The sequence below is a fragment of the Pteropus medius genome, unplaced genomic scaffold (genome assembly GCF_902729225.1).
Source record: "Pteropus medius unplaced genomic scaffold, Ma_sr-lr_union100, whole genome shotgun sequence".
In the NCBI taxonomy this organism is placed as follows: domain Eukaryota; kingdom Metazoa; phylum Chordata; class Mammalia; order Chiroptera; family Pteropodidae; genus Pteropus; species Pteropus medius.
Genome location: NW_024349800.1, coordinates 8,650,670 through 8,675,377, shown reverse-complemented (window position 1 = coordinate 8,675,377; position 24,708 = coordinate 8,650,670). Strand labels below are relative to the sequence as shown.

The 24,708-nt window shown below is 33.7% G+C and overlaps 1 protein-coding gene across 1 annotated transcript in view; it reads left to right on the top strand.

Annotated features, from left to right (window-relative positions):
* The window catches only part of PCDH9 (protocadherin 9), an 827,532-nt gene that overhangs the window by 507,498 nt on the left and 295,326 nt on the right, over window positions 1-24,708 (top strand). Inside the window, exon 4 of the mRNA XM_039886821.1 lies at window positions 24,008-24,209. Coding sequence (XP_039742755.1) covers window positions 24,008-24,209 — 202 coding nt within the window. The remainder of the gene's footprint in view (window positions 1-24,007; window positions 24,210-24,708) is intronic.

Genomic DNA, 24,708 nt, shown 5'->3' with positions numbered 1-24,708 from the left:
TCCAAAAGCTAGAAAACCATAAAATATCAGAAGCCAGTTGGAAGAATCTGTGCATGAGGAGCAAATGGGACCCTGAGCCAGCTGGAGCCGTGACCAGACATCCAGCAGAATTCCATCTGGGCTCGTGTAAGAACTCCCTTGCAGCCTGTGTGGCATGGAGCATTTTCTGGCTGCAACCTAGTCTGGTTCTCTGGCCCTTATTTCTCTGCTCTGACCAGCAGCTTGTTCCACATTTGACCTGCTCTTCTTTCTAGCTCTGACTTCTGGATGTGCCTCTGTTGTCATGACTACCAGTCCTTGATTTTGACTCAGGCTGGCTTCTGGTCACAGCTTCTGCACCCACACACAGCCGGGTTTTCAGTTCCTGGCTTTGAATTCATTTGCAGCCTTATTTGTACACTTTCTTTGAGCTTCCAATTCAACCACGACCTTCTTGGTTTCACTCATTGAAATATGAGGTCTATACCCAAGGTCCCAAAAATGGGCCTAAAAGAGAAAATATCAGCTTGATTATCTGATGTTATTTGGGTCCCGTCCATGTCCCTCTTTAGTGAATGGCTTTGAAACAGCATTTCATTACTCGCCCTTAGTGGAGAATACTTCCCTACCCTGATCTAATATTTCTCAAAGCCATAAGTAAATCAATTCTGCCAGCATGCATTTACTCTTCCGTGAATGATGCAAGTGTTAGCTTAAATGAATTTATATCAATAATTCAATTTAAAATTATATTGAGCATATACAAGGGGAAAGCACATGTAGAGGACAGAACCAGACATAAAATAACCACATAAATAATAGTCAGACTATGCCAAGTGCCCCAGAGGTACATTAAAAAATGTACAGCAACAACAGAGAAAAAGAAATTTATAGGAGGCAGAAATAATGTAAATCAGGGACATCAAGGAAGTCTTCTTTATAAAAGCAGAATTTGATATGGATCTTAATGAACCAGCAAGATTTGGGCAATATAGGTGGACCTAACAGGATGAGAGAACAATAAGGGGGAAAATATATAACTAGTAAAATATGGAACATCATCAGGAAAGTAGTTAGCTTTCTATTTAGGCAAAAGTGTAATGTTGGTAAAGGAAAATGATAGAACAAAGTGGACGGTTTGGCCAGGGTTTGCCACTGAGGTTTTCAAAGCTTGAGTGAGAAGGCTACATTGTATTATGTAGAGACTGGTAAGACATTGCATATTATGCTTGTACCTCAGGAAGATTACAGGTATATTTATCTTGTAAGGGAGAGAGACTGGGAGCAGGAATAAGAATAAGCCTTAGAAATAGTCCAGCTAAGAGGGTGGAAGTGTTTAAATAAATAAAGATAGTGAAAGCAAGAATAAAGAAGATGTGGTGTGTAGGAGATACATTGCAGAGAAGACGCAAGAAAGCTAAAAAATGTTTATAACTATGCCGGCCTATCTAAGCATATTATTTTTCATGGGGAGTATAGATTATGGTTTAAAGGAGGAATAAGTCACATTTCTCCTTTTAGAAAGTAAACTTTAAAAATGAATTCTTTCTTGGACTTCATAGTTTTTAGGAGTCATAATATTATTTAGAGTGGTGGTTCCTGAACTTTAGGACCTATCTGAATCACCTGACCGAATCATTAATTTTTTTATTTAATAGGTATTAGGTGAGATATTTGAATCTTTATTTGGAAAAAAAAAAAAAGAAGCTATTTGAGAAGGGATCTAAAAATTGCTGATTGCAGAATGCGAGTGTCTATGCTCAGCCTCCAGCTTTCCCGGAAGTCACAACAAACTGCCACTAATGTCCTCTTGATCTAATGGCATCACTATAAGTTATTTTCATGGCAACTCTATAAAAGAAATTCCTTATTTGTCTTTATACCATCACAGATAAAAATTGCATGGGCTATAAATATCCACACAGGCAAATTATTCAGAAGAGAATTCCAATTAAATAAACCTGTAACATGTTTAGAGACAGTTTTCTCATTTTTAAATAGAAATTACTACTGACCAATTAGACCAAATAGTATTTTTTATGCAGCTAAGGGACCAGCGAACTTACCCCACAGTGGTCTGGTTGGATGGATTCAGTGCGTCCTGCTAGCAGAATTACAGTTGAAAGTTGTGGTTCTTTTTTATCTTGCTCCCAGCTCCATGGTGTTCAGCCAAGCAAGAAGCTCCAATTGCCTTCAAAGATGCCTCTTCACTTGAATGAGCACTGTGGGATGCAGAGCAAGATGAGAGTCTGGCCTAGTGTAAGAATCTTTTGCATACACCTCATTTTAAATCAAGCTCTACCTAAAAAAGGATTTTATGGAGCTCTCAAAGCATGTACACAACTCTAATTTACAATAGGGGATTATGAATTACAGAATAAACCAGAGGGAAACTTTTATTTGAAAGGGACAAGATCTTAGCATAAAGAAGCTAAAGATTAACTGATTCTCATGCCTAGATTCTTTCTATGAATCTAGTTCATGTATCAGAAAATGCAGTAATAATTTATAGGTCAGTGGTGCCAAGGTGTTTGCAGAAAAACGCATATGCATATTCATTTATTCTGTGAAAAATAATTTACATATTTTAGGATATAAGCCACTTTTCTATGTTAGCAAAGATGCTTGCATAGTTATGAAAACTTTCATCTTTATTTCTCAAATCTCTTTTTGTCACTGACTACCAAAGACGATAATATATGCTCTGTTCCCCAAGGCCTATCACACACTGCTAATTCAGCAGCCTTTTTCTCTCATGCTGTCAGGTTCTGCCCAGATTTTTTTTTCGCTGACATTTGGAAGAATTCTGCTGTCTTTAGAGCAATAGAATAATAGTAATAATTAAAGAGTTATTGCTTTTTTATTTGCTTTGGATAAATAGACATCTTAATTTTAAATAGCCTAGGACACCAATCTCCTTGGTAAAATGAGAAATCTGGGAAAACTTTTTTAAAATATCATAAGCCAATGAATATCATTAGTTGCTACAATCTAACCAGGAATAGGACAATTTACTTGTATATATTTTTTTACCTCCCTTCGCATCATTTAGATTATGATTGTTAAGATTCTCCTATAGAGACCAGTTTGTCAAAAAAGGTGAAAGAAAAAAGCAATTGAACGTATCTTTTAATGTGAAATATATAATATCATAAATTATTTTTAAAACATAAGTGAATTCTTGATATTCCATGGTTATAGAAAATAACATGACAATTGAAATCTAAACTATAAGTGTTTCAAGTCAGTCATCTTAGCCAGTAACTCCCTCTCTTGTAGTTTTCCTTACCCATTTTCACACAACACACCATGTTTTGGAACGGAATTATTTCAGTCTTACTTTCTTTGTCTTCTCTTGTTTAGCCTTGACCAGTATTGAGCTAGAGACAGCAGACCAGAGCCTTATGCCATCTCTTTCCTCCTCCCATTGATCCTTCATCTACCCATCCATCCTTTACCACTTATCATCTCAAACATGTCTGAGAGTTCTGCATGCCAGTCCCTTCACTGGATACAAATATGAAATATCTTGGACAATCATTCTAAATTAGGAGAATTGTTTAGCTGATTGACTTTTAAGTCCTGTTTTCCACATTGCCTTTGAATCATTTATTGTCTAGTACTTTTTAAGTCTCATCTTTATATACTTCATATTTTTTCTCAGAGTTACTAGCTTCACTGAACGAATCAAAGTTTCTGGAGGCCTTCTTATCCACTCCCCAAGATGCATTTGCGTGTGCACGCACACACACACACACACACACACACACAGCATACAGGGACAATAATTTTTAAGCATACCACAGCACTTAACCTAGTAAGCTTGAGCTATTTTATGTGTTGGCTTTAAGTGATTATACCCTAAAGATTGTATGTTAATTAATGCCAAAGGTCTGTGCTATCAGAACTCCAGAACTATGTGGTTGTAAGTATAAATCTACCAGAAAATGAAGTTTATTCAAAGTCTAGCCTTCTCCCTTTATAAATAGCATAGCTGAAAGTTACTCATATAGCGCCACTGGTTCGTAGATAGGATTCACCTTCTGGCATCAGTTTGTATATCTGCATATGCATTTATTTGATTTATGATGATCTTAATTGTAATTTTATCAATTTATTCCCAACTTTTCACTTAAATTAGCAACAAATTATGGTCCTAGGGTTGATTCAGCCATGAGTTCATGATCTAATCCAGATAAACAAAGGTAAACCTCAGGGGACCTCTCAGTGGTGAAGCAATTTTAATTAGTAAAAGATCCTGAAACTGCACATTCAAAACAAACCGATACTCAGCAGACAATATTGATGCCATCAGTCAGAGTTCTCGTTCACAACTTGTGAAAGGCAGGGAGCTTTAGGGGAGAGCTGGTGAGAAGTAATGAGAAGTGTCACTTAAAGTTAGTTCCTGGAAGTAAAGATCAAAGTGAAGGACACTCATCCTCCTGGCACTAAATCTCATATCGAAGTGTCAGATTTCAGAGTTATCTCAGTTCTGCAGTACCAGCCAGGGAAAGAGAAATGCTAAGTTAACTTTCTACAAGAGATAAGAGTCTTCATCTTGAAATCCTAGTTCTTAATTCTTATTTCCTCTTAAAGGAAATAGGAAGCGGCGCCATAATTATGCCTATAGTTAAACCAACATGTCATCAAACTTCTCCACACACACACACACAAAAGTAAAGGTTCACGTATGGGCTTGATTTTTCACTATTTTGTTTATATTTTAATTTTTTAACTGATATCCTTCTATTTTGAATAGTTATTTTTATTTAATACTTTGTATTATTTGACATTTCAGTTATTCATAATAAACTACTATTAATATACTATGGAAAATGTGTTCTTTGCTTTAAAAAGGGTTTACATGTAAATTGTGGGGGCATTTGAAGTCAGATATACGAGTAGGCTGGATACTATAATCAGTTGGGTAAATCAGAAATCAATATTTGAACATAACTCTTTATTCGTGTTTGAAGGCCCCTTACCTAAAGCCTGCCTTATTACTCAGACACTGAAATGATTAATTAATAAGGCCAATGATGGCAAAAAAGGAAACTCAAGTTTGAAAGGGGTGCAGAAGTAAAGACCTCACTCTGTGTACTGCTAGTAGCCAAGACAGCTCTTAAGTCTCCAGGTGGATGAAAGTTAGTGCTGATGGATAAAATAAATGGTGTTACTTTTCCAAGGAGCACTTACTAGGCTAGGAAGTTTCTCTTCCTACAATATTCTTCTTCCACATTCCAAACCCCAACCGTTTATGGTTTGCTCAACTGCATGGTGGTATCTTATCATTTTCAACTCACAAAGAAAAGCTAGAGAGAGAGAGAGACGAGAGACAGAGAGACAGAGAGACAGAGAGACAGACAGAGAGACAGAGACAGAGAGAGAGACTGAGAAAGAGATAGAGACAGAGAGACAGACAGAAATAGAGACACAGAGACACAGAGAGACTGAAAATTTTTTATCTGACTCTGAACATTGGAAAGATTTAAACACCACTTCTCAGGGAGAGTACTTTAGAATCCCCCGCTGTTAATAGTCTCTTAAGGCACAGGCAAAAAACAATGGCATCTTAAATGCTGTCATATCTGCTTTACTAGTTACTAGTTACATTCCACTCTTTCTGGCCACTTGCTCATTTAGTAGTTTTAGGAAAAAAATAAACTAAAATAGATACCCTCCTCCCAAATCATTTTACCTTGTGACAAAAGTTAGACAACATTTCTAATGACTCAATGGGTGGAGTTAAGTTGAGAATAAGAGAAGAGAGAGAGAAAAGAGTCCAGGCAGAGAGCAGGAAAGTAGGGGTGGGTACAGCAGAAACAAGAAGTACGTGTTTTAAAGTCTCTCAGGGAAAATGCAGCAGGACGTATGTGTTTAAAATGGGAGTAGAAAAATAAAACCTGCTAAAGAATAAGCAAACACTGTTTTCTCTGCTTCTTCTGCCTAGCACATGAAATATACTATACCCACCTTGAACTGCATCTAGTTTCAAAAGTTCCAAGGTCTGTTTTAGAGCTATTATTTTTCCATAAGTTGTTCTAGAATGACTTCAAACAGTGGCTCTCCCCACGGAATGCCAAATGTGGACTTACAATTGAGTCTGATGGTGTTAGACCACTTTATCGATGACTAGTGGATGCACAAAATAAGACTTTGGGACTGAAATTCTGACTCGGTCAATACTTCTAAAGCTAGAGATACACTGACAGTAAAACACACACGATCCTGTCTTTATGGTGCTTGTGAACTAGTGGAAGAGGAGGCGATTTGTCATTGATTGGGCTATTTTCTATTCTTTTGTGTGTCATTTTTTTTAAAAATGTAGTCACTTTTCCCATCATTGGGGACAATTTAGGATGTGTGTGTTTATTTTGTTTGTTGCAAGGGAGAGGGTATATGCAAGTAACAAGAGATTTGACCTTTATACTTTAAAAGTATGACCTGAGGCAAATTAGTCACTGAACCTCTTTAAGTCTGTTTCCTTCTTTGCTAAAAGAGGACACTAGTTCTCAAGTCTTTGTTGAATATGATCATTAGTGCAAAGCACCCGGTATAGTGGCTAGAAAACAACAATAAATGCTCAAAAAAAATTAGTTCCACTTTCTTCCTTCTCTTGGAAACTAACATAATGTTTCATCAGATCTGAGAAGCCATAAATTGCCAAGTACAGAGTTCCATTATTTTATGAATTATTAAGAAAGTAATGCTGACAATTAAATTATAATTTAATATTCTTAGCACATTGATGATAGACAAATCCTGAATCTAGAATGTATGTATACATTTTTAAGGAAATATTGTGAATAAACAAATGGGTATTTAAATTGTATTCATGAGACATAATGGTTTCACTGTTTTAAATTTAAAAATAGGTCCTGTTAATAGTACAGAAAAGTGATGAGGACGTGGTTCTATAGTGTAGTGGTTAGCACACCTGCTTTACATACAGAAGGTCCTGGGTTCGTGCACCAGTGGAGCCACGGTCCATGGTCTATGGCCAAGCCTGATGTCTGATCTCAGAAGCTAAGCAGGGTCGGGCCTGGATGGGAGACCACCTAGGAAGACCAGCTGCTGTAGGCATAAATAATAATAAATAAATAAAATAATAATAAATAAATAACTAAAACAGGAGAAATTTAAAAAAAGAAAAGTGATGAAATTGGTAACTATATGTATACATATTCATGCATATAATGAGAAAAAATATGGAAATAAAAAGTGAATTAACCAATAAAAGATCAGTACCAAACATTACACTTAAGAATTGCTTATTCTACAGTTTAATCTGTGGTCTGGAACAAATGAATAATCTTTAAAAATTAAAGGTACTTCTTAAACTAAAATAATTTTTTTTTTTTATATTTGGGGAATTAGAACTTATTCTATTATTTCCCAAAACAAATTTACTTGTTATAAATAACTTGAGAAAACTAAGATTGCTAACAGAAAAAAATGCAAGCAATCAAAGTCTAGCTAAGGAAAGATTTTCCTTAGCCCTTAGCCGTGGAGGCGTTGGGAAACTAACATTAAACTTGTAATAAACATCGCAACGGGCAGCTTATCCACATAAACTGTGATACTTTGTGCTCACAAAATGCCCTGTTCCACTGGCAGGAGGAGGTAGTATGGCTGGTATTTCCACAAATTCTTAGAGTATAATAAACACATGCATACACATAAAACACGCACACATATACCCCATTAACATCTGCTGGATTCCAAAGGATTACTTCAATACTAGATTTGAAATTCCTGTCAAGTTATGCACATAGTATGAGAATTTTATTTCAAGTCACATTTAAAGTCAGAAAGTTCATAGGTAATCTGGCAAAGGCCACTCTTGTGATGTAATCTGAGCCACCCAGGGGCTCCTTGTCTGGCAGTCTTTTTGTTCTCCTCCCACTTGGCATTCCTCCTGAAACGCTCAGAGTCACGGCCATGTGAGGGACTCAAGTGCAGGTGAACAGATGCCTGGTGCCTTTCTTTCACTTGGATTAGCCCTTCACCTAGAAACAGCAGATGCTGCAGTGACTTAGTGAGAGCTGTTTACAGTGGGAGAGGCTAAGGGAGAGCTCACTGAAAGCTGAAATGATCTACATAAATAAGCTGAATCTTCCATAATTTGTTTGGAGCTGGAGTAGAAACTCATGTAAATGGCTATCACATTTTCTATTCATTATCTCTATGTACTTTGTTCTGAGACATCCTAATTCTAATGTAAGTTGCCTGGTGGCCCAGGCACATAATGTAATTAAAATGCACAGAGGACTTTGCTTGAGAAAGATCCTTTCTGTTTTCTATTTCTTAGTTCTCCTACTTTGTCTTGCTCTTCTAGAGCAAAGGGTAGTTCTGCTCTTTACTCTTCCTTAAATGATCAAATGCTCTTGCTTCCTTTTGGGGATTCCATAAAGCCGTAGCAACTGACTTGGAATTCACCAGGTAAATGATCAAATCTGGCATTCATTTTCCTCTCTCTGCATAAAGGGAGAGCTATGGTGTACCTAAACACCATAAAAAACCTAAAACTTGAAATTTTATAAATGTTCGTCTGCTTTTCATCAGATTATTCTCCTATTTGTGGAAAGCACTTTCACAGGATTATTAATTTAGAAGCTTCCCTTTCAAGGGACTAGAGAAGAGGGGATTTTTTTAAGTGTCCTTCTCCACTACCCAGTGCTCTTAAGCAATACATACATGCACCTCGAATTTGTGCAATGAGCCCAGAAAGAGTCACTTTCCCAGTAGGAGAATGCGCTTATTAAAGAAAGAAAATATATATATCGTTAGCTTTCAGAGGAAAAGTGTAGAATTTTTTTTTTTTTTTTAATTTTAAAAGAGAACAGAATACCTAACCAAATTTGTTTTTCAGAGTAGCCTGAATGCAAAGAAGCGGGAACTTATCTAATTAGAATGTAATCCCAGAAACCTATGATGGTGTCTTAACTCTACTGAATATGGAAATTTTAAGCCTTCTCTGTTAATTAACTCAATTCACTCACAATTGGGATGGACAGGGCTCCTCACTTTTAATCTTTTATATTACACTTTGAACCAGTTAGGTCAGTGGGGCTTCCACAGCTATGCTTGTGCACACAACTGGCTTTGTTCAGTAACAGGCTGAGCCAAGTAAATGGCCTGCTGACAAGAATTTTGCTTTGGTTTTTGCTTTTTTTGTTTCTTTTTCTTTTAAAATCTTTCATTTGTTTTGCCAACATGCCTGCTTTTCTGGCACACCTGCTTTCCTCCTTAGATAGTGTTAGTTCTCTCAGAATCAATTGCGAGCAGCTTGCAACCAAATGCCTGATTAAAAAGTTAGCAGACCTTGAGTGCAATTACTTCAGCTCTATAGCATTCAGGCATTAAACTCGGTGTTAATTGTCTCCCATTTTTGTAATGATCCTTATAATAGGATAAAAACAGAGGAGATCATTTCTTGTAGTCAAAACAGCAGAAAATAAAGTCATTCACTCTGATTAATCATTGCAATATGAAATTAAACACTATTAGGAGTAAATACATTTTAGGATATTTTTTAATTCCAGCATAAGTCATCATTCCTTCTGTGTCAAATGTATTTAAAAATTTACATTGCAACAAATTATTCATCTAAGGAAGAGATTTATGTAATACCCAATTTTAAGATAATTATTTAAGGATTTTATATTGTTTCTGAGCATTATTTACCTTAATGTTTATCATAAATATATATTCCCTGAGCTATCATTTTATGGTTAGAGTGGCTTATATTTTCAAATGCATTATAATTTTTAAAATATTTAAACTAAATATTTTTAAAGGACTGACTTTTTATAAAGAAAAATCACATTAAGATTGTGTGAAAAAATAAGACGTTGCCTTATTCCAGCATCTCATAGCATTGAAAAATTCTTTAAGAAATCAAATTTTATTATTTAAAATTTCTCACATTTTAAATGTTTTCTGCATGTGAAAATGAAGAAAAGCTTAAAGGCATTACCTCTTTTCTAGTTCTTATTTGATACAGCTATTTCGTGCCTTATTATTATTTTTTTGTTAACCTGTGATTGGGAAACTGAATTTTATCATTTGTCAGGAATTACTCATTGGGCTTAACTGCTGGTTTTGAATGCTGAGATTCAGGCTGTGATTCTGTATTTTCTTTCAGAAAACAAAGGACATCCAAGGCAGAGTTCCCTGTAGTTCTGATAGAGGAAGATATTGTAGGCCAGGAATACAACTTGTTGAATGGCCTTCGGAATTAAAGCAGGGGAAAAATCTGTTGAGATAATCAACACTTCTATAGAGTCACTTTAACATGCATTTGTATGTGCTTTTTTAATTATTTAAAAAATGCAGGGCTTATCTGCTTATCTTTTTTTTCCCCCATCTGTCAACTTGGGTAAATTTTCAGTATTATTGTCCAAATAGTTTTGTTTTTTTCATATTTAAACTCAAGCAAGCTAGTCATAAAGGAAACTAAAGCTTTGTGATTATGTATATTGTTATATGTTTTCACTGAATACGTATTTTGAGTGCCTGTCAGTACCTAAGGACAATACTAGGTGCTAGGTATAACAAGTCAAATAAGATATGGTTTCTGACTTTTAAGCATTTCTATTTCTAGTTCTATTTGGTCATAATTCTCTTCATGTATGATTTTAATCATAGTTTTAGATAATAAGCTGAAAATGCAAGCTTTCCAAAGAAATCTGGAACAAACAATAAAGGGTATATCAAGGAACCATTATTAAGTACCCAGCATTATTGGGACCTAAAAATTAAATCCTGAAAAGATAAACATCACTATATTCATACTTATGTTACTCCATTTAAGTGGAAGCAGTAAAAATCAAGAGATTCTCAGAAGCATTGGGAAATATACCGCAACGGTATCTAGAATTTTTACTGTTAGCTTTATTTAGGGGATATCGATTTGTGTTTCACAGAAGAAAGCAAAAAAAGTACATGAGTCTACTTCTGTAGAGTTATTTCATATTTATTTTTTGCATGGAATTGTAAGCTAGTAGGACTAGAAATTATAGCCTCTCGATGTCTGCCAACTAGCCATGTAGGAGCTGCCATATCCCTATTGGAAAACTTCCCTGGGTGAGTTGGATCCTTCTGTTATATACTTTATTGCACCCTAAATTTCTCCTTCATGATATCTAACACATTTGTAACTACTTGTTCCAGTCCATCTCACTTATCATATTTTAAGCCTTATGAGTGGAGAGACTGCCATGTTCAATCGACAAAGTCTCCTCAGCATCTAAGAGGAGCATCTATGTAGTAGAATGTAGGCAGTTAATAGTTTTTGTGGAATAACTGAGTAAGGAGCTCTAGAAAATCTCTTAAATATTAAGCCATTCTATCTTAGCATGTGTCCTCCACATTTACAAATTCTTCTAATGGTATCGTTTTGAAACTGTCCAATGAGGATTTATAATTTAGATACTTTTTCTTTTACTCTATTTTGTTAATATGCACATCTCTTGCATGCAGTTTGAAAGCTGGTAATGAAGTTAGTGAACAGACTAAGTAGCTAGGTTTTTTTTTTTAACTTATATTGCTAACATAGATTTACATCGCCAGGCATTAATTTTAAATTTTCTTCTTCTGTTGGAAATGCTATGGTGTTACATTTTGTTCTAACAATATTGACCTATAGACATTAAGAGAGATTATGTGTGTGTGTGAGAGTCAAATGATCATGCCCTTGCACTGAAAACACTTCTTCTATCAGAGTTTCCCAGGAACTAAAATTGGTTAGCTGCCATGTCTAATCGGTTATCACCCAAACTGCAGTTCCAGTGAAAATATCCTAGATTTTCATATCTGTGAAAAGTTAGTGATCAAGCAAGGTAACTGAACTGCATTCTCTGTGTGCTTTTTCAGTCTGTGGAACCTAAGATAAGATGTCTTCTATAGACATTAAGCTCTGTGATCTAGTCCAGGAAAGGTAATTCCTTAATTCCCAAAGTACCATTATCTATCTTCTTCCATCTGTCAGGTTAGGACATGGACTAGCTCAGAATTATTTTCTGATATAAGGAACATTTCATTTCATCTTCATGGAATTAACTCTCTGAAATACGTCCCTAGAAGTATCAAATTTCATTTATGTAATTGTAAAATACAAACTGAAATGTCTGTTTAATGGAGAACCTTTAAAAGTTTATGCTGTTCAAAATTTGTTGAAAAGAAACAAAGGACAACTGTAGACAATAATCACAAATTTGTGCATACAGAATTTTTTTCGAAATGCATATAATTATACAAATATAGAACTTTTATTTATAATTTAAAAAGGACCAATCAGGGCTAAATATAAGAATGATAATACATGAGTATTTACATGTCTCTCTCTCTCTCACACACACACACACACACACACACACACACACACACACACACACACGCGCTTTACTCAATAGAATTAAGCATAATATAGAACAGCACTATGTTTTAAATTCCCTGAAAATGGCCTGAACTCTCTTTCACTTTAACTACAAAAGTCTTTGTCTACCTCCTCTCCCTGTTTAATCCTTGATGTTTTTAAAATAAACTTTATTTTAGAGTTTAGATTTATAAAAAAAAATTATGCTCAAAGTACAGAGTTCCCATATATATTCTCTTCTTGAACAGTTTTTCATATTCACATCTTGCATAGTTTGGTATATCTGTTACAATTAATGAATGGTATTGATGTATTATTATTGACTAAAGGCCATAGTTTACATTAGTGTTAGTGCATTATGTTCTGATCGATCTTTTTATATCCTAGATAAAGTATTTTCTTTATCTTTTTTCTTTCAAATATTTAATTTTACATTTTATTTTGTTTACACGTTTAAACAATTATTCACAACAATAATTTCATTGAAAATAATTCATTTAAGACTAGCAATTTGTTCATCATTCTTAACATTATGTACATAGGATAATATATTCCTGACTTTCAAGATCTTAAATATAAGCTTTAGGAAATTTAATATATATATTTTTTCAAAATACAGACTGTTTACTGTTCTTAAATTCTAATGCACAGGCCAACTTGTACCATAGAGTAAGTTACCTCTGGTGTGGACAATTTTGTAAATGTTTTGTTCTGAAACCATCTTTCTGTTTTTGCCCAAGATAAAAATTAGAAGAAATTTCTGGGCACATGCACTGGATCTTAGAGTCAAATGGACTTACAAGCGTTTACTTTCTTATCTTCAAAAAAATATCGCTAAGATTTTTGGATCATCTGGATTACTGTGTTCACATTTGGAACATAATATTTGGGAGTTTTGTCTCTTTGAAAGTAACTACATTTTTCTAAGTACAGCTCATTATTACAGAGATGCTACTTAAATCTGCAGAAGCTTTTGTCACACAGAAGTTCTTGACATATATTTGAATTTTATACTTTTATTGAGGAATATAACTTATCCCTACTTCACAAATAACTGAAATTGGTGACTGGGTACTGTTTTCAAAGGAAAGACTAAGAGCCACAGGGCAAGTAGTGATTATCACTGAGATGTAGGTGTAATTTTTGTTTCAAATATCATGCTCAAAGTCTCAGTGGTTGTCTGCAATAATAGGTAAATATTTTTTTAGAAATAAAGTGCAGCTACTTTGTTCAGAACAAAGGCCAATCTACCTAGGAGAAAAAAGATTTAAAATTTTACTCATGTTTATTCCTACTGGGTAGTTTCCCTGTTTTCTTAAGATCATTATAAGGTTTCTGATTCTAGCAGAGCAGAGTAGGTAGTTACATATTACATTTTTCAAAGCACTAGAGACTTAAAACACTTTTCTCTAGCTTATCAGGACATCAGTGTTTAACACTCTACTGAATAATGCTTATTAATGCTTTCAAAAATATTTTGATATGATTTCCATATCCAAATGTTACTGCTCAATACATATGTAGCAAACTTGTTTTGTAAGCTTTTTCTCAGATTTCTGTAATTCAAAACCTCTTATGAAGTCCATCAATTCATCTCATTCTCTGATGCCATACTGCCTTCACTATTCTTTCTAAATTTATGATCCAAAAAAGAACATTCTTACATGTAAGCTGAGAATAAAGTCAAGAATGATATTTATCTAAAGGACAGAAACTGTGCACTTAGTTGAGAGCTGTCTTTCAAATTTGGTCTCTTTTGTTTCTACACTTAATATCGTCATATCTCAAAATATTTTTGAACTCCTCTTTTGTAATAGTCCTCAAAGATAATTTTTAAGACATTAAAAAAACGTGCCACACTTCTTGGTAATCTCTCCTTTTTTAAATGCTATTATCACTACAGATGGTGTTTAGTTGTTTTAAAAAGTAAAATCATATCATAAAAAGCAAAAATTATGATCCTGTTGGCACCTTGAGACTTGCAATATAATGTCATGCAGGCCTTCAAAAAAATTCAAAAGTGCAAACTTGGATTTTTTTTTAAACATAGTGGTATCAATGCTATACTATTTAGATTTTTTAAGTACCTTTTTGTTGAAATAATTAAATAGATGTTTTATCCAATTTTGGTTTATTTTTAATCATTTTTCTCATACTTACAATTTATATGATGGATTCTACGCTCAATAACATATCATTGCTAAATGAGCAATTTTTTGTCACCAGGGAAAGCTATATATTACATGGCACTAAATATTACCATGAAAAGACTGAGAAATGTAACTTGGGGTATAGATATTTGACTAGATTAATTCAGGTTTTTTCAGATTAAATTAATAAAGTTTGGATTTTATTGTCAACATTAGTAAATAAAGCAAAGAGCTCAGATATCTTTGACAATTTCCTTGTCTAAAAATAGAAAAATTTCACATTCTTAAATATGTGTAATCTGTCTATATTAGAGTTTGTGTACACGTTTTATATCATAGATGCATATAAATACACATACACAAATTTATGTATATGTTGTATCTATATTTTTTAAAGTATTTTTATTTTCTTCTTAACTTATTCTGAAAAAATATACATGACTTGACTATCACACATTTCTAATAAAAATTTATGAACTGCCAACAATATTTTCTTTGGTCATATGAGAACTAAAAGAAGACAAAGGTAGAAAATGCTTGTGTTTAAAAACACGTATTTTTCATAATATAATTACAAGGGATAAATGAAGTTCTTAGTAACGGTTTTTTAGTTTGTTATTTAATAGAGACAATGGTTTTGAAGATAGTCATCCTATATCAATTTATCTATCTACCCTTCTATCACCTTTCAGATCATTTACCAATGAGTCTAAGATTTCAGATGGAATTCCTTTTTGTGTGTGTGTGTGCGTGCGTGTGCGTGCGTGTGTGTGTGTGCGCGCACGCGTACTATATATGACCAAAGGCAGCTGCTTCTCTACCCACACTGTTTCCCCCTTCCTCAATCTGGAAAACAGTCCTCCATATGTGTCATGTTTACAGGAAGACATACTTCAGTACTCGATCAATAGTATCATTGTCATGTTCTATACCTGTACACACACATTTCCTTATCCTCTAAGTGTAACTTGAATATGTATCTATGTTTTGAAAACTATGTCCCACTATCTACCTTCTTCCTGCAAATTCGTCCCCCCATTAATACGCTTATGAAGATCAAGTTTTTTTTAACATGGTGGCTCCCATGCTAATTAACATTTAGGTGACTGTCTCCATATACAAATCACATGAATTATCAACTAGAAAGAGGCTCTTTTTCCAGGAGTGTCATCCACATTGCCATTTTCTTTATTTTTGCTGAAAAAGACATGACAAGTGATTCAGATTTAATTGTAATCCATGGGCTGCCAGTGATAAATATGTATTACATGTTCTAAGACTAGTTCAAAGATCTTCCTACTCTTTCACTGCTTCTAAAAAAGATTTTTAACTTTGTTTTTTTTTTTTATATGACAAAAGTAAAACCGAAAAGTTAAATAAATAAAATCAAAGTGCAATGCGTGATACAAGATCAATTGAAACAGATTATACCACATTTTAGGTGCAAATTAACAATCCTTCATTAGGTCTTTTAAATAACCTTATTGTGCAGTAAGAGTATTTCTTGGGGGTTTATACAGATGGCTTCTTCAACCCCTCTATTTGTGTTTCATTCTCTAACTTGGAATAACATGATCTGTCCGCTAAAGCCTTGAATTAGTAGTTTTCATTCTTACTAGGTAATTATGATCATGTGCCTGTTCAGCCATATGCAAAGGACGGTTAAAGTGTGTGTGTGTGTGTGTGTGTGTGTGTGTGTGTGTGTGTGTGTGTGAGTGTGTGTGTGTGTGTGTGTGTGTGTGTAAGTGAATGTTTAAACTATATAAAAGCAGGGCTACCTTCTAAAATGTACTACATACTTAAAATATGGCCTATTTTAGTTTTACAAGTCTTATTTTGTACTGAGAATTATTAACAGAAGAGAATGCTAAAGAGATACTCATCACTTCTTTTGTTAAGACTGATAAAACTACCTGAGACGATTTCTTAAATCCTAGATATTAGATCAGATTCTCTCTCTTCTGTTACCAATCTGACAGACCTGACACATTTTTTAGTGATCCTTTCACTATCTAAAAGACTCACGTTTTGTAAAAGACCACATGCTATGTCAATGGGCTCTACATATTTACTTAATAACAGTGATAATTTGGTATAATTTCTAATTGCTGCAACTATCATGTCTACTGATTTTATAAATATGATAAAGATAACTTTGTCACATGGATTTGTTTATACTAGAACACTAAATTGGAAAGGAGTCTTGCTGAGTCATTTCTTCCCTATTTCTGTACATATAATTTATAGATGTAAAAATTCTGCTTGCAGATTCAAGAGCAGCTGCTCCTGTTTAATGTAGTCATTTTATATTTCGTATGCTCAGATAAAGTGCCGCATTCCTACTGAGCAACACTTAACTGTGAGAAATAGGTTGAGGGTGCTTCTGATAGCAGAAAGTAAATAAGAATATAAGAAGCAAAATAGCCAACAATGCTGACTATTCTTACTCTTCTCTGCTTGCCTTGGACCCCAGAGGGAACTTAAGGGTGGGGTGAGGCCACCAAACCCAGAAGAAAGTTGATTCAAATCTTTTCCCTTTCTCTGCTATCCCTCGGGGGAAAATGATGTAAGGGAAAATATTCCTCTTTTATGTCTGTTTCTAATATGTTAGTTCAAGCACCAAGGCTACACCCAAAAAGAGGACAAAGAATGTACTTTTCCCTCAAGTTTCTTAAAGCTATGAATTAGTTTTGCACATGTAGAGAACTGCCATCTTCCTCTTAAATCATACTGAGATCAAAAGGAAATAAGAATAAAATTGCATTAAATTTTACCATATGTTATTAACATAAGTCTTCCAGTGTAGGCACTCTGAAGAGATATTCAATGCACTTTATTTATAAAGTTCACACGTGGACACGGACACACACACACACACACACACACACACACACACACACAAACATAGGTCCTACTTTGAGGAAGTTATTTCACAATTAGACATTTACAAACTAAACAGCTAAGTTTAAGTTAAGGTGAATTCCCCACGCAAGTTATCACAAGGTCTCTAAACTAAACCCGCAGTTGAATAGTGAAGTTAGAACAAAAGCTGACAGTTCCATTCTGAAATGAAGCAGTTGCTTAGGAGCAGATATCAAACTGGTTAATGGAGCAGTTAAGAATAGTACCGACAAACATTCCCCATTTCCCCTGAAAATGCTACTCAACTTTATATGGCCAGCGATCACACCCACCCTAGTCCTTTTTTTATATATAGCAAAGATAACACTAGGAATCAAAATCATTTTAACGTTGCTGGCAGCTTTATATCCATTACCTATGATCAGTGAATTTGTTACACATCTTTCTCAAACACAAACTGAACTTTCCCATTTGTCTCTAAATTTTCTGAATGTAAACATGAAAAGAATAAAGAAGGAGACATAGACAGCTAGTGGATGGTTTCCAGGTTTCATTGTGCTACTTTTAAACCAGGGCTATATTCACTGCAAACTTCTTGCTGGAGAGACAGAACTTTTCCTATGGAAAACACCTTTGGATAACTGACAATGAAACTCCATTTCTACCGCATCCCCTTTAGATCTCCTAGTTCAGTTCTGGGTAAATCATCTGCATTCAATAAATATTCACTATAAGCTCAAAAAATATCAACTGTACATACTCCTCAGAAAAACAGGGTGGTTTTGATTTCATCAATTTTTATTTGGAGCATTAATGTTTCTCTATCTAAATGAAAAAAAAAAATGGCCAAGGATGTGCAAAGATAGCAATGATTCTATGAGTCAGGAATAGCCTCCTCTGCAGTCTCAGTTATTCTTCTGTCCTTTTTATTTTCACAACTTAGCAAGGAATCTTTAAGGATGACAATGACCTGGGGGTTGTTTTGGCATAAACTCAAAGCGTGCTCCCCTTCCTTCTTTTACCTGCGTAGGTTGCTATTAATTAATACAGTGAAAATCTGCCATTCAGTAGGTGCTCAATAATTATTTATTAAATTAATAGGTAAATGAACAAATAGTGCTTTATGTTAAAAATCAGAAAATGTGAGTTTTGGTTTCTACCGTAACCCATAGACAAGTCATTTTACCTTACTTCATCTGAAACATGTAAGAGATTAAAGTAGAATAGAAAATTCCTTAATAATTTCTAGCTTAAAAATAATTCTACAATAGCAGAGTCATTTTAACATAAGTACTTTCCATAAACGGGAGAGGAGAAGAACTCAATTTATCAGTTATAATAATAAAGGGCTCATTATAAAATAATTCTGTACTCAAAAGATTTCATTTATCACCAGTCAAAAAGTTTCTTATGAGTTTGTCCGTCAAAACTATTCCTTATTCTTGATAATGGACTCCTTTCACTCATAATTACTAGCATTTTTACTAAATCAGAAATCCAGAATATTTCTTGATTATCATTTTGGTACCCATCTCTCAAATATTAATGAAGAAGAATGTGTGTGCATTAGTAATAGTTTCCTTTCATTGAGCCTGCAAGTATTAAGCAATAGCAACTTCAACTATAACTATAGATTGCTTTTTGGGTTGCATTTATCCTTCCTTCTAAACCACTATAAGTTTTACTCAATTATGATTTTATTAGGAATTAGTGCTGTGTACATTAATTTTAGATGACAAGAGGCTATTGAGAAACTATTTAATTGAATTCATAGTTTTAGCTGAAAATGTGTTCTTTTGTCATTTAAATTTTCCTCTTTGCACAATTTGCAACCTAAGACCATACTCATAAAAGTTTTTTTTTAATCTCAATTAAAATGTGTTATTAAGAAAAATTGAAATTTTTAAAATTAATATTACAATAAATGTTTGCATAAAATTTAGTTTTCAGTCTCTAGACTTATTTAACCTCTTTGGGATAATTTCCTTTGCTAATTTGAGAAGAAATATATATGAAAATATTATTTCAAAAAAGCATACTTTTACTGAATTTAATGTGGAGATAAAGCAAAAACAAAGTCACATAAAGAACTTTAACACAACTTTGTCTTTCCTTCATTGTAAGTAAATTTTGGCTGATATGTATGTCTGTTTCTATATGTGTTTGTACTATTTAGTGATTAGATGGATAGATAGATGGGAAATTATTTCTTAACATTGTCAAGGAAAGTAAATCAGAATTAGGAATATTTCCTTGAAAATATATTTAAAGAATTCTCTACAACTAAAACCATATTTAAACAACTTTAAAGTATAATTTTTCTACTTCAATAATATCAATTTATAATTTTGCACAGAATAATTATTTTAAATGTCAGTCATTAACTGGTAAATTTGTTTATTTGACTTGTAATAATTGGTTTAGTGCCAGATTCGTGAACTTATTTTGTCATTTGAGGAAAGGCGAGGATTTTTAATTGCAGTGATTAAAAAGCAAGGTAAGGAAAGAATGAAAGTTAGAATAGCAGAGAAAAGATAGGAAGCTTAATTGACATTCCTTAGCTCAAGAGAAAGTTCACCTACTGTCTGTGAGATTTTTCCATTCTCCTGGATTAAATTCTAATTTGTTATAAGTGATTAAGAGGAATACTTAAAAATTAGAATGTTTTATTATTACAAAAGCAATGCATGGAAGTTTTAGTGTAGCCGAAATAATAAAATTTTAAAATACCTTAATTCCATGATCAAACAATACCACTTTAAACACTTGGTGTATGCATAGATAGATTTTAGTTTATGTATATTCATATATGAAAGCACATTCACAAAAACACAATTGAACTAAGCAAAATCTTTACTAGTCTGATTTTTATGCTTAACAATAGATTATAAATGTTTTCTATTTCAATCAACATAATTTTAAGTATTGTGAATTATTTAATTGTATGATATTACATTATTAATTAATCACCTACTAAACATTTCACTTTTTGTACATTTTGCTATTTTATTCAAAGACACAATGAATTCTACCACCAAATCTTTGCATGTGAAAATTCCTCTAGATTAGTGGGACTGGAATTGTAAGCTTGAATGTGAGTCCTTTATTGATGAATAATATTCTATACGAGTAAGAAACACAAGAGAAACCTTCAAGCAATGATTAGAATATCTTAAGTGACTCATTCTTTCAATGAGTCTTGAAGAACAGTGCCCAGTGTAGGATCTTATGTATCTTCCTGAAATAGCTTGAATTTTTCCTCTTTCTTTTCTACTAACTTGCAAGAAAAACAAACAAACAAACAAACAAACAAACAAACAAACATGTAAAGGTACTTGCTAATGTTTCTTCAATGAAGCCAGTGTGGCACTTTTCAACTTGCAGAATCCCGGACATACCTATATTTGTATACATGGTCTCATATACTTATGTAGAGTATGGAGTCTCCGATGAAAGCTTCTCTTGGTCAGAATTCATATCAGCAGCCTCAAGAGAACATAACGTGACCCAGTCTTATTAGTTACTTCTTCCCATTGTAATCTTTCTCAGGGCCACCAGGGACCTGGAATGAACCTGTCAGTGATAAATCGAATAAACAAACATGACACTCAAACTGTAAACCAGGCATAGCCAACAATAATAAATTAATAATAATAATAATAATAACAATAATAATAATAATAATAATAATAATGATATTTCCCATGGGAGAAAATGGAATGGGTAAGAAATAGATTTAGAAAAATAGAACATAGAAAGTCTGAAATAGTTTCATGATAACATGTGTTGTCCCAATTCAGGTTTAACTATATTTGTAACTAAAATTGTGCTTATTTCCATGGGGATAAACCAAAAGAAAAATTCCCAGAGGAAGTAAATAAAAACCTTTTCTTCTTTCTCTCTTCAAATATGTCAACAATTGTAGGTTTCTTGAAAGAATAATGGGAAAAACTTCACCTTCTCTGAGGAGAATCCGTGTACTCTAGAGTGTTGGTTGTCATCATCCCTCACTTCCACCCCAGAGCAGCTTCCCCTTAGAGGAGGCTCTGGGCCGACTTGATCTACAGGCCTGGGTCGAAGCATACTACAATTCCGGGATTCAGGCAGCTCCCTTCTAAAAGAAGACTGTTCTTTCCTGGGGTGATGGTATCACATCTTTAAAACTAGCTAACCATTGATAGACACAGAGGTTAAATATCATATATAGCTATTAATTTGAAAATTAAATCTACCTTTTATTGAGTACCTACTATGTGTCAAGAATTATATACCAGGAACTATTCTTATTTTAGCAGAGTCTTATATTTCATTTCATTCTCATTCTCCTACATTTCAATTTATTCAGATCCTCTCATTATATCTACCTTGATATTTTAGACATTATTCTACTTGTATCACTAATTATGATAATAAATTAAAGATTTATTTGCTTGATCAGTTTTCTTAGTACCATTATATGTGTTCCGATTCTTAGTCCATATATATTACCACTCCCACCTCCTATTAAGCTGATAAATTGTGCACAGATTTTCCAATTAAGAATTAAGCATTTTGGGTCAAATTAATTAAGAGATATTTCCATAAGTCACAGTAGTTTAAACATTATATCATTCTAATTTAATGTCTCTGCAAATAAATCATACTATATTTATGTATTTTCTTATTCTCGGTAATAAAGTGGTAAAGAAATATAGTATAGTATATTGGAGATGGAATTTTAAAATTTATATTTAAAAGAGTTTTGAAAGACATTTTACTTTTTATTCTAGTGTAATCATTGTACTATAGGTGTTTGGGGATGCTCAATAAATACTTATGCAAATGACTGTACTGTGAGAGCTGTATTTTTTAGGAGAAAAATACTATAATTACAGAAATGTTAATTATATTTAGAAGAATATCATATATGTCAATTTTCCCTTTTTTTTCTATGAAGCACATACTTTTTAATGGCTTATGAAGCTTCTGGAAATCCTTTACAAAGCTTATAGAATCATCTGTTCTATTCATTTTCTCCTGTGCTTGACTTTTTCTTTACTCATTTGAGCTACAACTAAGAAGTATTCCTCTAGAGATAATACCAAAATATTTTAATTACTAAAGTATGGAATTTTTAGTAGGTCAATCATTTTAAGAGCTTAGTTGGACAGTTATGTATAATGGACAGCCTGGTCACTGTCCTTGATGCTATGCGTATCACAAAAAGATACAAATATATTAATGGCGTATTGAAACAGAAACAGAAAATATTTGCATTATTGGTTTTCTATTAAGGGCTAATTTCACATGACAGACAAAACACTCTAATAAATAAGGATGGTGACAGAACCTTTCTTATACAAAAAGAAATACATTTCAGATATTAATATTCAAGTTTGGCTTATTATGTAGCTCTCACCTAGGCACATTTCAAAACCCACTGAGAGGGGATAACACTGAGATAGTTGTGCATGAAGGTGAAACATAGTGCAATAGACTCAATTAGCACCGTGTATGATTATAGTTTATGCGATGTTGGCATCAGTTCATTAAAAATGTGCCGAACTATCAAACATTTTACACAGGTCACTGATCAGCAGTAAAGTGGTATCACCTCTTCTCTATGATGACTCTGAGCTGGATTTGAACCAGTGACTAATAGGAAGCAGGCTGTGTTCTATTGTCAGTCTACAAAAATGCATCTATAGAGCATTTTGTCTCTAACTGCACTCATCTTCTTTGAAATAGATACAATCTATAAACTGTCTCTTGAAAAACACAAATTTTAAGTATTATAAATGATTACATTATATGTTATATATTTATATGTTATAAGTTTTATTTATATATTCATAATTTTATCAAATGCAATTAAATGGTCATATGTAACATATATTGAAAGGTCTTTTGGCTGTTAAAGCAGAATGAAAATTAGGTGCAGACAAATAGCACAAATTTACTACTTTCTTATAATTCCATAAATCCTAAATCTCCATCTCAGTTGTAAATATTCTCGTATCTCATGGATTACATCAGCTAAAAGAATACTTACCAAGAGAAATAAACAGCAATATGTGGTTAAATGCACAATTTTATTTTATTAAAACACTAAAATTTGTTGAATTACCCATATTTTAGCTTGCTTCTGATAGTGACACTGTGCAAATAGACACAGAAGTATTATTTCAAACAACTTTCAACTGGAATATTCTATAACCACTGACTGGTAGTAATGTCTGGGCCAGTGGGCAATAGTGACTTCATTTCAAAAACTACCTTAAGATCATTAAGTAAACAAAATGCCTGTTCATTCAAAAGAAATGGAATATCTCATTATATGTATTTGCACATCTGCACATTTCTGCTCATTTAAAATTTTTTCTATAACTTTGACAGCTAATAGAGATATTCTCTTTTGATTTCTTGCTGCAATTTTCAATGGTTTACCATTATGTTTTGTTGAATTACACGAGATTGAAATTCTTTCTTGTACTTTGCAACTTGGATATTAACTAGTACATGGCAAATAATAAATGTTCATTCATTCCTAACTTTAAGTTTTACTTATTTTGTGAAAAGTAGTTTTGATTACTGTTCCACTGCACCTGTTTTATCTGGGAGGCGTGTTAATCGGCATGTCCTGTGATCTTCTTTGTAGTCGCAGCGCCGTGTTACCTTTCACCTCCCTGATGGCTCCCAGGAAAGCTGCAGTGACAGTGGTCTAGGAGACCACGAACCGGTGGGTAGTGGAACCCTGATCTCACACCCTCTTCCTCTGGTTCAGCCACAGGACGAATTCTACGACCAAGCCTCTCCGGACAAGAGGACCGAAGCGGACGGCAACTCTGACCCCAACTCGGGTAAGTCCTCTTCAAAACTTTGCTTGGAGTTGTTCTGGTTTCTGTTGTGCACTTGAACTTTACACAGTAATTCTGGAAAGTTGGTCAATTAACATGCAGTTGTGTTTTCTTTTCTTTTTTTTTTTCTTTCTTTCCTTTCCTTTCTTTTCTATTGCTGGTTTTATTGTTGTATTATTTGAAATGTAATAAGTCTAATGTGCTTGATATATATTGGTGTTTTGTACCAGTCTTGTCGGATTGATAAACCAGCGTTGGGGCTGAATCAGCCCTGTGGTTGTTATGATGTTTGCAAGACGCTTTCAGCAATAACCATCAGGAAACTTTGAAAAGATACAACTTTATTACGCACAAGACCTGGAAATCACAGGGCACACTTGGGGCCACACAGCAAGGCCCTGGAGGGAGAGAGAGTGAGCACATGGGCCCAAGGTTGTGCTTTTATTGTGGTCAAGGAAGGGGCCCTACAGGAAGAGAAAAGAAATACTCATCTAATGCAGCA